The 13,976-nt window shown below is 51.6% G+C and overlaps 1 protein-coding gene across 9 annotated transcripts in view; it reads left to right on the top strand.

The window, feature by feature from the left end:
- LOC120513241 (myosin phosphatase Rho interacting protein) overlaps window positions 1-13,976 on the top strand; it is a 73,192-nt gene that overhangs the window by 41,038 nt on the left and 18,178 nt on the right. For 6 of the 9 annotated variants that reach the window (XM_039732442.1, XM_039732443.1, XM_039732439.1 and 3 more), the window contains 9 exons: window positions 2,135-2,261; window positions 2,759-2,875; window positions 5,031-5,087; window positions 6,245-6,313; window positions 6,642-6,731; window positions 7,163-7,272; window positions 8,218-8,256; window positions 11,576-12,140; window positions 13,042-13,158. In XM_039732442.1, coding sequence (XP_039588376.1) covers window positions 2,135-2,261; window positions 2,759-2,875; window positions 5,031-5,087; window positions 6,245-6,313; window positions 6,642-6,731; window positions 7,163-7,272; window positions 8,218-8,256; window positions 11,576-12,140; window positions 13,042-13,158 — 1,291 coding nt within the window. The remainder of the gene's footprint in view (window positions 1-2,134; window positions 2,262-2,758; window positions 2,876-5,030; window positions 5,088-6,244; window positions 6,314-6,641; window positions 6,732-7,162; window positions 7,273-8,217; window positions 8,257-11,575; window positions 12,141-13,041; window positions 13,159-13,976) is intronic. The other 3 variants (XM_039732437.1, XM_039732444.1, XM_039732445.1) reach the window with 1 other exon arrangement.

The following is a 13,976-nucleotide window of genomic DNA, read 5'->3' as shown; positions in this document are numbered from 1 at the left end:
TTGCAGTGATTTATTTTTCTCCTCCCTTTTTCGATGATGAATGACTGGAATGATTTTGATTTTGTTTTGTATGTAGATGCAGATATATAATTTCCTCTTCTGTTCATTCATTTTCCAGCCTTGTTTTCTTCCAGGTCTTGTTGCTCTCCACCTTCTCCTGCTGTGTTGCTGTGTGACGTGTCCACCTTTACCTCGCCTGCTTCGCTACCATCTCATCTCAATCTCAAGCCGTAGAACAACCTGGTGGTGCAGCCCCTTTTTCATGAGAAATCAACCTGCTTTTGATTTTGTTTTTATGGGTTTTTTTTTGGTTGGGTTTTTGTTCTTTTTTTTTTTTTCCTCTTGATTTGTTTTTCTTCAGACCTTCACCTAATAGGACACAGACAATGTTAATTCATGGACCTTTTCTTCCCTCCTCAACTGAGACTCAGAGAAGGCTGGCCCAGTATAAAAAGGGTTAAAAGAATGACTCCAAAACAATTCCCTCTCTGTCAGTGAACACAGAACGTGAATTAATGCTCCAGAGCCTGGCCTATGTCAGGCTTCTCATGAGCAGAACATCCCAGGGAAATCGGGAGCTCTGCACGAGCCTGAGATCTACCCACTCCCAGTTTGCAAACTGTTCAGCAGGGGCTGAGCAGATGTCCCCTAAAAGCATCAAAGATCTTTAAATTTACAAAGCAATGTCCTCCCTACCAATTTTGTCCCTTCCTCTTTTGTTGTGTCCTGGCAGCCTGGCTCTGAGCAGCAGTGGGGGGCCCCAGCCCCCCAGGGGATGGGATGTGCTCACACTGGTTGTCTCATTTATAGATTTTAGTGCAAATATTGGTTGAAAACTGAACATCTCATGGTTTTTTGAACCCTTAACCTGCTGTTCCTCTTTGTGGGAAGTGTTAAAAATGTTTTTATTTTGGATAACCTGTTATCCCTCATGTGGTTGCCATTGTGATTTTCATGCACATCAGAGGCTCACACAGAGCAAGCAGCCCCAAGTTTAGATGTGGCACATGTGGGTCCAAATTTTGTGTCAAGAAACCACCTGGACAGAGCTTTTTGGGGAGGTTTGAAGTGGAACTTTAAGCCTCACAGCTCAGAGCACAGCTGGCATATGCTGGTGGTGGGTTGTTGCTGTATATTCCCAGTTTGTGATTGAAGACCTGAGGCTGATACTTTTCTGAACCCCTGGAAATGCAAACTTAGACACAAGTAGGTTTTTTGTAAATTCCTCTCCTGTGGGTCAGCAAGCAGCTTCTCATGTTGAAACAGCACTTCTAATTCTACCTGTTTGCTTGTCCTTAAGAGAATCCCATTTGGGTTTGATCCAAGGTTGGCTCCTGCTCCATCCACATTTCTTCATAGTCCTCCATCCTCAGAGCCACAAGTGCCACAGTGCAATGGGCCACCAGGGCAGTGTCTGAGAGCCCAGGTCATGCCTCCTGATGTCCAGACTGGATTTTCAGCCCAGTTAAGAGGAGGGAAAGGCCCCAGATTCTGCAGGGAGTTCCCTGCCATGGTACAGGGTGCTCCTCATCTCCCCAGGCCCTTTCAGCTGGTGCATCCTGTGAGCCAGAACTGTGGTCTGGGGGCATCTATGGACAGCCCCTACTCAATGCAATTTTGTAGTTCTTCCCCATGTGGGGTTGAGTTTTCAGAGGGTTCCTGTTGCAGTGAAAACACTTGGGGACCCAGTGCCACCCATTACCTCTGCACACCAGCTTGGTGTGACGTGTCAGGGGTCTGGGGTGCAATGGAGAGCCCCAGTGCTAGAGGGCAGAGGCAAAGCTTAAGCCAAAGCTGCTCCATAATCCCAACTTCCCAAGGGGCTGTAAAAGTCACAAATAAAAAATGATTGCTGGTTTTGTGAGAGGTTTCTAATTACTGAAGATGCTAGGTGCAGAGCTGAATAATGTGAGGTTTTTCCCCACTTTGTGGGTAAAATAATGTCAGATCAGAGTTTTTACCCCGGATTTGGCCATGCTGGAGCTCACAGAGAAACAGAGACCCAAAGCCAGGTGTGCATGAACTCTGGGTTGAGCAATCTGTGACCTTAAACTTGTGGGGTTGTACAGCTCCACGCAGTCTCTGCTCTTGTATTTAAAGCATCTCTGCTTTCCCTTTTGTCCCTGTTTTCCAGGAGATCCCAGGTGATTGAGAAATTCGAGGCGCTGGATATTGAGAACGCGGAGCACATGGAAACGAGCGCCCCGTCCAGCGAGACGCGGCAGGGCAGGAGTGAGAAGAGGGTGTTCCCACGGAAACGGGTGAGGTGCTCAGCCAAGGAATCCTGGAAGATAAAACCTGCAATCCTGCAGCCCAGGACAGAGGGTTTAGCAGCAGGGTTTGTCCATGGATGTGGATTTGGAGTTGCAGGCAGCTCCTGCAGGAGCTGAACCGCTGTGTGTGTTCAGTGTTTGCGAATTTTCCTGCTCTGCTCCCTTGGCCAGGTGTAGATTGGAGTGGAAAATCAGGCTGTCTCTTCTTTCTTCATAATACAAAGGGAAACTTCAGCTCTGGCATGGCAGGACACATCAGGATAGGGTGAAGTAACAAAAGAAACGTGTTTGACAGTCCCAGATATGCTTGGGTATAATGGGAACAAATTAGTGCCTGAAAGGACAAAAAATGTATTGCCAAGGAAATGACACTTGTTCTGAGCCCGAGATGCCCCTTAAATAAAGCAGATTTTTGTGCCATGAGCCAAGAGAGCAGGACTCTGTCCTAGTTCCTGCACTGATCTGGGCTAATGCTGTTCACACAGGACTTCACTTGTGAAGGAGCAGCCGTGGGCTCCATCCTGGACGTGTCTGCGTCACCTCTGTCCCCACACCGCCGGGCAAAGTCACTGGACAGAAGGTCCACGGAGTCCTCTATGACGGTGAGCCACCAGGGGAGTGTCCCCTGCCTTGGGGAAGGATGTGAGAGGCTCTTCCCAGAAGGTCCCACAAAAACTGGACTGTTGCTGCTTTCCTCACAGCCAGCACATAGAATTGGAGCAGGTTCAGGGACCTCAGTCAGGTGTGACCAGTGCTGAAAGTCTCAGAGGCTCAGCTGGAGAAGGGCCACACTTTTTGCCTGTTGCAGAAATTAAAACTCAATCTTCTGTGAGGAGCACTTTTCCTTAAAGTTCAGCAGCAGCTTGGGAAGCAGACCCTGCTCTGGTTATTTTCCCCTGGAATACCCCATTTCCTCAGTGTTTTATGTGATGTGTCAGACACTTATGCTGTAGGTCACCCTAGAAGTTCTGAGGTCACCTCAGCTGGCCAGAGCCCCTCTTTGCCCCATGGTGTCCCCAGCAGAGGCTGCAGCAGGGCATTTCCAGCTCAGCAGAGAGTCAGTCCAGTTTCTGGACTTGGACCAGCTGCTGTGTTACAACTGTGGTATTTTCATAGGATCACAGAATCCCAGAATGGTTTGGGATGGAAGGGACCTTAAAGATCATCTTGTTCCAACTCCCCTGCCAGGGGCAGGGACACAGACCAGGCTGAGCAAACACATGTCCCCATTTTCTAATGCCATTTCCTTGATGTTTATGCAGTTGGAAGTGGGTGTGAGTGGGATGAAGGCTGCAAGGAAGGGCTGAACCTTCCCTCCTGAGCTTTCCTCCCTTTGCATATTTCAAATGCTCACCAGACCTGGAGGCAAACAGTACAGAATAAACACAAAGTACTCTCCTCTCCCTCATCACCCTTATGTAGGGACAAAATAAATACACTTGCTAATCTCTCAAATAGATTACAGAGCTACTGTAAATACAAGTTGCATTTTTTGTGGATGGACAGCTTCTATTCAAGGACTTATCAGAAAAATGCAGTAGCTTGATGTTTCTGGAGCTTTTCCTGTAGACTTGCACAGCCACAAGAGTGATTTTTAAATTCTTGGTGGGAATAAAAAATGCAAGAAGTGCATATGAAGTGGCAATGCACATTATCTAGTGAAGGGAAGAAAGTCATGCAGGTTTAGATTACATATTAGGAAGAAATTCTTCCCTGAGAGGGTGGTGAAGCCCTGGCACAGGTTGCCCAGGGAAGCTGTGGCTGCCCCATCTCTGGAAGTGTTCAAGGCCAGGTTAGACAAGTTTGGAGCAGTCTGGTATAGTGGAAGGTGTCCTTGCCCATGGCAGGGGGTTGGAACAGGGTGATTTTACTGTTCCTTCCAACCCCAAACATTCCATAATTCAATACTTTACTTTCCCCTGTGTTTTTGTGGAGCAGGACTGGGTTCCCACCACCACAGGATCACTCAGATGTGTGATGTGCTGCCCCATGGGTTTGATTGAATAGGCTCCCAGACCCAATTTCCATTGCTGCCTTTGCTGTAGCCCATTTCAGCTGCTGCAGCTGGATTTCACACACTGCTGTGTTTTCCTCCTCCACTCTGCAGCACGTGGAGCAGCTGGAGGAGCTCAGCCTCAGGGGAGTGAAAGCATTTCCACCACATCCTTCCCTGCACACAGGCAGGGCTGGGAGGAGGGGCTGGCAGCAGTTATCCCACGCTGTCCTGCTTGCTTTCTTCAGGAATTCAACATCCCCCTGCACCCACATTGGAGGGAAAAGCAGGTGTCATTTGGGTGGTGCAGAGCTCAGATTCCCTGTATTTCCAGCCTTGGGAACTCAGCCTGTTTTAAACCCTGCAGCTTTGCATCAATAGCACATCATTTTTCTTTCATAATATATAATAGAGAGTAAAACTGTCTGAAGTCTTGCTAATTCCTTGTTTATCCTTTCTCTGTAATGCTGGTGTAGCAGTAGGATATTGCAGGAGAAATGGTAGGAAGGGAACAGCCTGAATAAACTGTGCAGAGGTCTCCATTCCTCCTGGGAGCAAACACTGAGCCACCATGCAGTGTAATGATTCAGCTTGGGGTAGATGACCTTTAAAAGGCCCTTCTAACCCAAACTATTCCATGATTCTGTGAATTTAACTGTTTTTGGTCTCTTTCATTGCTCTGCTGGGTTTTATCAACTCGCTGCTGTTGCCTTCTGGCCGCAGACACTTCTTCCCTCTCCTGATCCCTCTCTCCTTTCTTCCAGCCTGACCTGCTGAACTTCAAGAAGGGCTGGTTGACAAAGCAGTATGAGGATGGGCAGGTGAGTCAGGAGAAAGCTCTGCCCTTCATTTCAGTGTTTGGTGCTGTGGTCAGTCCTGGTTTCTGGCAGCTCACTCTAACATCCTGTGCTGGCTGCACATGGGGAAGTCGCAGTTCTGATGGAGCCCCAGTGTCCTGGGTAGATCAGTGTTGGGCTTCTCTTGAAGTGGGAATTGCTGTTGCTCTGTCCTGGGGAGGTTTCAAAGGTGGATATCATGTTGTGGGTTTCCAGGGAGGCAGGGCAGCTTGGATGGCAGCACTGGTTTCATGTTCCTGTTCCCTATTTATTACTCTCGTCTCCCTTGCGACCCAGCGACCTCTTTGGTGTCAGAAATGAGGCTCAGGTAAAGTCTCCTGAGTGCCAGGGAAATGGCAACAAATAAATAAATAAATAAATAAATGGCTCTGAGGGAAGCAGCTGGTGCCACTTTCCTGCTGCCAGTTCCCAAAGGGATGCAGGATGTTCTGCTCTATTGGAGCCTTAGGAGTGGGCACTGATGCTGAGGCAGCGTGGATGGCCCTGGCTGTTTGCAAACCACCCCTTCCCTGGATTTTCTTCCCTCTTACTCAGCTGTCAGGGAAAATGAGGGCAATTTGCCTGTGGCTGTGGGTGGCCCAGGCTCTGCTGTGGGTACCCCTAGGTCCAAGGACACATCCATAGACAGCCAGAGGGGAATTGGCAGCTGGAGCAAGTGCTTGATTGACTGAAAGCTGCCTCGGGTGAGCCTGTGCTGGAAGCATTCAGGAGGCAGATTTGTATAGAGCAAGGGCCAGGAATAGACTCCCAACTCAATTTATAGGCAGCGTAGATAAAACATGAATGTTCTACCACCTTTTTTGTGCTAAAAAGGCTTTAAGTGCAGTCCCTAAAAGCCTCATCTTGCAGTGGAGGCTGTGACTGCCCCGTGGCTCTCGTGGTGTCACTGTCACATGCAGCAGCTGGTACTTTACAGGGTGGCAGCAAACCATCACTGTCCCTTGCACTGCTGCCTGTTTGGGTCTCCCCTTTCCCATGGAGTGGCCATGGGTGGAGCTGGGAGGGACAGGCATCGAGCTGCCTCCAGGGCAGCTCTGCTGGTCAACCTGTGACAAGCAGCCATGAATATGCTGGTGGGGAAGGAGCAGGATTGTAACTGCTCCATCTTTGTTGTTTCCTAGTGGAAGAAGCACTGGTTTGTGCTGACTGACCAGAGCCTGAGATACTACAGGGATTCAGTGGCAGAGGAAGTAAGTGTCTTCTGTCTGTGTTCAGCCCTTTACAGGGCAGCTCCTGGGGCCCCCTCAGGGCTTTGTGCTTCTCAGGGGCCTGCTGTGCTTCGGGATTCAGTGGCAGAGGAGGTAAGTGTCTTCTGTCTGTGTTTAACCCATTACAAGGCAGCTCCTGGTGCTCCCAAATGGATCCTGCCTCCCTCAGTGCTCCCATTCCCAGATTCCGAAGTCCTGGGGCCCCCTCAGGGCTTTGTGCTTCTCAGGGGCCTGCTGTGCTTCCCTGAAAGCCCCACCATGCTTTGGGGCTGCAAAGCTTTGTGGCTTATTTTACCTCTTCCCTCTGCAGGCAGCTGACCTGGATGGAGAAATCGATTTATCCACGTGCTACGATGTCACTGAGTACCCAGTTCAGAGGAACTACGGCTTCCAGATCCATGTAAGGAAAATGTGGGGAGGAGGAAGAGTCCACCTGCAGGACAGCTGATGGGGATGCTTGTCCATGACAAGGGGAACATCTCCCCAAACATCCAAGAGAAGCTGCTCAGCATCCCCACACAGTGCTCCAGAGAGCTGTGGCCTTGGATTTGAGAGCCAGTTTTTTGACTGTCAGAAAAGGAAGGGGGAAAGGGAAGGTTTTGTCACAGCCTTAGGGTCTCACCTATGGCAGGACCAGCCTGATTGCTGGGAAATGCTAATTCCCACTGGGAGTGTGCTGGGGGACACAGGGGCTGGGTTTGACTCTGTGTGGCTAGCAAGCAGTGCCCTAGCACTGGGGGCTTGGGGATGAGTGCAGGGTGGTCTTGGGGAGTTGGGAAGCTGCTGGTGTGTGCAATCACCTGCTCTGAGCTGTTCTTTCTCTCTCTGTAGACAAAGGAAGGGGAGTTCACCCTCTCTGCCATGACGTCGGGCATCCGCCGCAACTGGATCCAGACCATCATGAAACACGTTCGCCCCACCACTGCTCCTGATGTAACAAGGTAAGGGGGGCTGTGGCAGCCCCTGCAGCTGTGTGGTTTGCTGTGCAGGAGTAACTCATCCCTCATCCCTTTTCTTTCCTCTTTCTGAGCCTCTGTCTGTTCCTGGAAGCTGCAGCTTTTTCTCACATCTCTCTGAGCTTAATTTGGATACGCGTTTTGGGGACGCTGATATGCCGAGTTATTCTTACACGTGCAGATTTCAAAGAGGGTTGAAAATGTGGTTTTAATTTGTGCATAGGACTATGAAATACTGTTCCTATATCAAGGCTCCTCTGGATTCCTACCAGGTATTGTGAAACCCCTTGGATTCAGTTGTGCTGGGTTCACCCTTTCCTCTGGCTACTGTTCAGCAGGAGCTGCCCAGCCCCTCTACGGGTCACAGCAGCAGGAGCCCAGGGTTCAGTTTAGAAACTGTTTGGCTCTGATCTATTTTAAACTCCAGCCAGGAAATCATCTTCCCTCCTCTTCTGATCTTCCAAAAAGCTACTGCAGCTCATCCCCCTTAAGCTGTAGTAATGCTGGTGTCTCCTCCTGCATCAGTGCCAGAGGAAGGGGACCTCCTGCGTCACAGAGTACCTTCTGTGGGCACTTCTGGCTGTGTGTACAGGCTGTTTGGCCTCCTCACAGCTGTCTGTGCTGGCCACACTCATACAGGCCACTTCTTACAGGCTGTGTGGACACGGCTACACCGCTAACTCAGTCTCCTGTCCTTACTGTAGCTGCAGCCAGCAGGGTTTTGCCAGGTTTGTTCCTGTGTTGATGGAATGGCTCTTCTCACCCAGTGCTGTTGACCTGGAGATGCTCCAGCTTCTCCTTCCCCATCCTGCTTAGCCCTCAGCCATTGTTTTCCCAGCCGTGCCCGAGCTCTGGTGGATTTCACAGGGGACTCAGGGAAGCCGCCTTTCTCCTCACTCCTGTGTATGTTTGATTTCCATGCAATCCCAGGAAAAACTTCTCTTTGAAACTATCCGTGCTGAAGCCCAGGTTGGAAAACTGTGTTCTCTCCTGTATTAACGTTCTGTGGTTTGTATATCTTGTGATTCACTGCATGCTCCTCCTTTTCTGCACCTCGGATGGGAAGTCCTGCAGTTTCCATTTATTTTTCTTTCTTTTCTTCCCCCCCTTCCTTTTTTTTTTTTTCCTTTAAATAAAAACCAGAGAGAAGGGAAGAAGCAACCTGGTCTTGACCCTTGATTTCCCCACACTGGTATCTTCCGATGTGACTAGATACGAAGATGAAGACCAAGGAAATTTGAGGGGACCTCTCTGCCTTTAAAGAGCCAGATGTATTAATGGTTGCTCCCAGGTTACTGCAGCACGATAGCCCTGTGCTCACTGTCTGCACCTGCTCCAAGCCCACACAGAGTGGTTTCACTTGGCTTTCCCTCTGAGAGGGTCCAGGCGCAGGTCCCTGTTGGGCAGTAACTTGTTACACTGCACAGACAGACCTTGAACCAATCCTGAGCTGGGAAAAGGGAATGATGTGTGTGTGCTTCTGTGGTTTCCCACCGAGCTGGTGCTGTGGGTCAGTCGTGTTGCTGGAGTCCTGCTCTGTGTGTGCAGCAGGGCTGTGTTCACTGGTGCCTGCCTGGCAGCCCTTGGCAGCAGCGTGGGGCATCCCAGCCCATCCCACCTGGCTTTGGGATGCCATTGCATTCTGCACCAGGGAAGCAGTGGGTGAAGGGGGCTGCTGGAAGGACAAACTGCCCAAGGCTCAGCATGGAGGGGTGCCAGGTGTTGGCACAGTGTTGTGCTCAGTGTGCCGGGAGGGCAGCAGTGCTCACCCACCCCTGAGGAGGGTCCCACACACTGCTGCAGCCCTTAGCTGTGTCTCATTAACCTGCTGCCATGGCTCCACTCAGCCAAACACTCCTTGTCTTGGTTTCTTGAGCCCTAATGATGGTTTACATTGCTGCATGTGTCAGCACCCAGCATGGGCAGCAGATACTGCACTGCTCCCTGTCCTCAGCAGTGCCCTGCAATCTGCAGAGGCACTAATTACAGTCTGCTGATGATGATGGGGCAAATAGAAAATATCCCCATGAACAAAAGTGGCTGCTTCAGAACTGGATCCACGTTGAGCTCACAGCCCTTGCGAGGCTGAGTTCCCCAGTACACCCCAGTTCCCTGCAACCTTTGTGCTCTTCTTGCCACAGCGTGCTCAGCTTGCAGCTTGCACCACTCCCACACCCACCCCTGTTAAAAAAACCTTTTTATTTGAACCTGTAAATACCATTGGGAGGCAAAGATCATCCCTTCCTGTGTGATAAGAATTAATTGCTCTGTGGTGGAGAAGATGTGACGTGGTTGAGCAGAATTAATAGCCATGGGGCACTTGCAGGAGATGAAATGAGAAACTTTGGGTCAGCCTTCTGAGTGTCTTCCCTTCGTTCCCAGCGGCCATCCCTCTGCTCCCTGACCCACATCCCATGCCCTTTGGAAAGCAGCAGAGGAGAAATGAGCTCATGAGAGATGTCACCTCTAGAAATGCCAAGATTCTTCCACGTGGGATTTAGAGCAGCAAAATATCTGTGTCCCAACACCATGTGGCGGGCCCCAGGACCCCCATTTCTTTCCTGATGCTCTTGTCCACGTTAAGACTCAGTCTCATCCCTGCTTTACTTTAAAATGCAGCTGTAATCACTAACTGACTCCAGATTGAGAGCCTGGCTTTGGAGTCATGCAGTATCATGGGTGAGAAACAGTGACATTTCATCGTTGTGCCTTCTGGGTTTATTTTATTAGCTGCAAGTGACAGCACTGAAGAAGGAATTATCTCTGAGCTGGTTTTAGCCTGTAACTGCCAGAGTCTCTCAAAACCCAGCTCTACTGAGCCTGTGGTTTGCTGCTGGATGACAGTGCATCGGAAGATACTAGCCCACACAGAGCCATGTCTTCTGCTCCATCCTTTGTTTTGGGCATATGCACAAACATGAGGTTCATGGCTGGGGGCTGGGGTGTGTTTCTGAGGTGGGAGAAGTCGTGATGCTGCTGCTGCTGCTGCTGCTGTTCCTGTTCCTGATCATGGCAGTCCCCATGCATGTGGTCCCATGGGTCAGAGCCTGTAGTGAAGGGCACAGTGAGCTGCTTTCCAGCTCTTGCACAAAGCTTGTTGAGTCCCTGCTGGAGGCTGGGGATGCTGTGGTTGTACTGGAAGCAGGGAGAGCCAAGAGTCATCCTGAGCAGCCAAACTGTGCCTTGGGAGGCAGCTTTGGGTAGCAAAGAGAGTTCAGCAAGTGCCCATTACTCCCTTGGGACAGGTTTCCTCAACAGATGTAGCATACTGCTGTTTTCTGGTTTAATTTTGATCTGCATGTTGCAGGGCTGGCATGTCCGTATTTAATAAGCTGATACTGCATTATGGATTGTCTGTAGGTTAGAAATGGTATTGCCTTCCCCTATTAACTTTCCCTGCTTGATGAGTCTGTCTCCCCCCTCAACCCACCACCCTCTAACTCAGCACTAAAAGTCATTCCTTGCTTGAGAAATTGGCATTTTCAGTGATTTCCGTGATGTGTTGAGTAACGCGCTCTCCTTGCTGCACTCACCCCTGCCCATGTCAGGGGACTGCCCAGTGCCAGGGGGCTGCCCAGTGCCGGGGGGCTGCCCGTGCTGCCAGGGGGGCTGCCCAGTGCCAGGGGGGCTGCCCGTGCTGCCTGTGGGGCTGGGTGCCCTGGGGAGGTCTGTGCCTTCAGTGCAGATAGTGGCACAGAGAAGTTATGGACCCATTAATATTTTCCAAGCTGAAGGGGAACCTCAGCCTTGTTTCCCAAGACTCTTAGAGCTGCTCTGTGCTTCTCCACCCCACAGCTCCGAAGCAGGCCTGGTTTTGGTGGGATTGGTGGCATCTTTCCCACAAGCACGTGACTATGGCCATGCTAGCCGGGGTGTGCATGGAGCCCCACAGCCTGGGGGCTGGAGGGGCTGTTGGAACCTCTGACAGCACAGTTTGGGGTCGCTGCCTCAGCCATGGGTTGCTGCTTGCTCATGGTCACTGGCCCCACAGTGTGGCTGCCGAGGAGGAACAAGGTTGGGAGCAGCCACTCTCCGGGTGCCAGGGTGTCCCAGGAGCAGCTGGGGCCGCTTGCACCAAGGCTTTGCACACCAGCACATCCTGGGCAAGGGCAGCAACAGCTCCTGCACCCGAGGAGCGAGGGGAGATGGAGGGGCAGGGGGCACCCACGTGGCATTGGCTTGGGCTTCCAGCAGCCCTTTTCCACCCGGCTCTTGGAGGCATGCATGGGAGCGCCTGGCTGCCTCCAGCCCACTGACACTTTCCTTCACCCTCTCTCTGTCCTCACAGCTCGCTGCCAGAAGAGAAAAGCAAAACAGGCTCTTCCTTCGAGAGCGGTCCAAAGCTGAGCGAGAAGCCGGATGCGGAGCAAGCCGAGCTGGACACGGAGCAGAAGCGGAGCCGTGCCCGGGAACGCCGGCGAGAAGGACGCTCCAAGACGTTTGACTGGGCTGAATTCCGCCCCATCCAGCAGGCCCTGGTGCAGGAGCGTGCCAACGCTGCAGACTCCTTCCCCAGGGACAGCGGAGCTGCCGACGCCGACCCCGGGGAGTTGGAGCGGGAGCGGGCCCGGCGGCGGGAGGAGCGGCGCAAGCGCTTCGAGATGATCGATGCCGTGGACGGGGCAGGGTCGGAGGAGGCGCTGAGGATGGAGGTGGACAGGATCCTGCCTGTCCCAGCAGACATCAAACCGCAGAACGTCCACGTGGAGATCGAGCAGCGCTGGCACCAGGTGGAGACCACGCCGCTGCGGGAGGAGAAGCAGATCCCCATCACGCCCCTGCACCTCGCCCACGCCGAGGGCCAGGAAGAGGGGCTGACGAAGCAGCACCTGACCACGCTGCTGGAGAAGGAGGTAAAGGGCTGTGTAGGGTGCAGGCTGCCTGCCACAATGGCCTTCAGGCCACTGGGGTGACTGTAGGGAGTGTGATATAGGCTTAAAAACAGCTGTAAATATTCCTCCTTCATAATAGCAGCTAGTAGGGATGCTGTAGGTTCCTTGGGGTGCTGGCAGGGCACTGATCTGCATCCACTCCTGTTCAGCCCTGTCAGCAGCTTTCAAGTTTCTCACAGTTGCAGAAAGGGCTGTTCTTATGGCCTGGTACTTCCTTATCCCTCCCAGCAGCACAGCCTGATTTGTGGTGGATGTAGCCAGCCTGTCTCTGACAAAATGAGTACAATCAAAGTGTGTCAACCAGACTACAAATTCCTAATCTTCTGTGCCTCTGCAGCTGTCGGGACTTGGGTCTGCATTTATAAACTGCCATGAGCTGAGCACACACCACAAAGGTTCCCTTTTTGTGGAGCCTACATCAAATAGTCTTAAGATTTTTGGAAAAGAATGGAGGAGACTCAGCTCACTTGGAAGAGTTCCGTGCCTGGGATAACAAAGATTGTTGTTAGTTGGGATTAAGGTGTATTAGTGGGAATGAAAGGGGTAACCTTTTCTTATGGAGTAACCAGGAATATCACTGAGCTGAACTGGGCTGGGATTTACCAGGGTCGTGCCTGGCATGAGCCGGTACCGTTCATCCTTTGCTGCAGTGAGCTTTACGAATTACACTATTACATAAATAAATTCTTTCAGAGGGGAGGGATTTTCCTGGCAAAATGAAATCCAGGTCCCAGAGCAGAGCAGAGCAGTGGTGCCATCAAAAGCTCCGTTAATTCTGCTCTGTGTCCCCTCCGAGCTGCTGTTCCTTATGGCTGATCCCCTGCCCACTCCCTGGACGCTGTCTCTGTTCATGTCCCTCCAGCTGGAGCAGAAGCAGAAGGAGGCCCTGGAGCTCCTGGAGCAGAACCGGCACTTGCAGGATCAGCTGAAAGTGGCTCTGGGCCGGGAGCAGAGCGCCCGGGAGGGCTACGTGTTGCAGGTAGGAGAGCAGGGAGGAGGTGGAGATCCATCTTCCCTGTGCCCGAGGGATCCCTGGTGGGCTTCTGTCTGTGGTGTTCGTGGGGACATCCTGGGTGACCACCACTGAGCTCTGAGAGATTTGACCTTCTTGCAAACGTGGCTGATTCTGTAGCATTGCCAGAGTCATCTGCTTATGGAAACCTCTGATCTGAGATGGAATAGAAGGCAGCATTAACTGTTAGCATTCCCAAGGGAAAACAAAACAGACCCAGTCAGATGGGACTTCAGCAAAGTCCACTCTGATCCATCCCATACTGTGTTTGCCTTTGCAACAGCTGTTTCCCCCTTTCTGTGCCCCAGGTACTCCCCTCAGGCAGTGGGGTGCACACAAGGCTTTCCAAGCATCCTATAGCCCACCAGTTATTCCTGGCTGCGGATTTTGTCTGCCCGTTACATGGGCAAACACAGGACACTCAGATGTATCTCCTGGTCACATTCCCTGCAGCCAGAGTGGGATTTGCACTGGGATGACCTCTTGTCTTGGGTCAGTTTGGTGGTTTCTGCTGCCACAAGATTCCTCAGCAAAGCCTTGAAATTAATTTTGGAGGATCTGGCAAAAGAAACAGGATGGTCTTTGGGAAAATCTTTCCTCCCCTCGTCCAGACAAAGCAGGTTTTTTGCAGCCCTTCCTCTGAGAACTTCCATGCCCAGGGGAAGTTGTGGCAGCAGCTTCTGGCTGCTCTCAGGGGTCCATAGTCTTGTTCTGTGCAGGGTCAGCATTTTGACCTGCTCAAATCTACTTGACCAAACTGGCTGTGGATCAAAGTGGCCGCGCGT

Source organism: Passer montanus, unplaced genomic scaffold (assembly GCF_014805655.1).
Source record: "Passer montanus isolate IOZ18808 unplaced genomic scaffold, ASM1480565v1 scaffold8, whole genome shotgun sequence".
NCBI lineage: Eukaryota > Metazoa > Chordata > Aves > Passeriformes > Passeridae > Passer > Passer montanus.
Note: the sequence above shows the minus strand (reverse complement) of the source record. Positions and strands in the feature narration are given on the sequence as shown.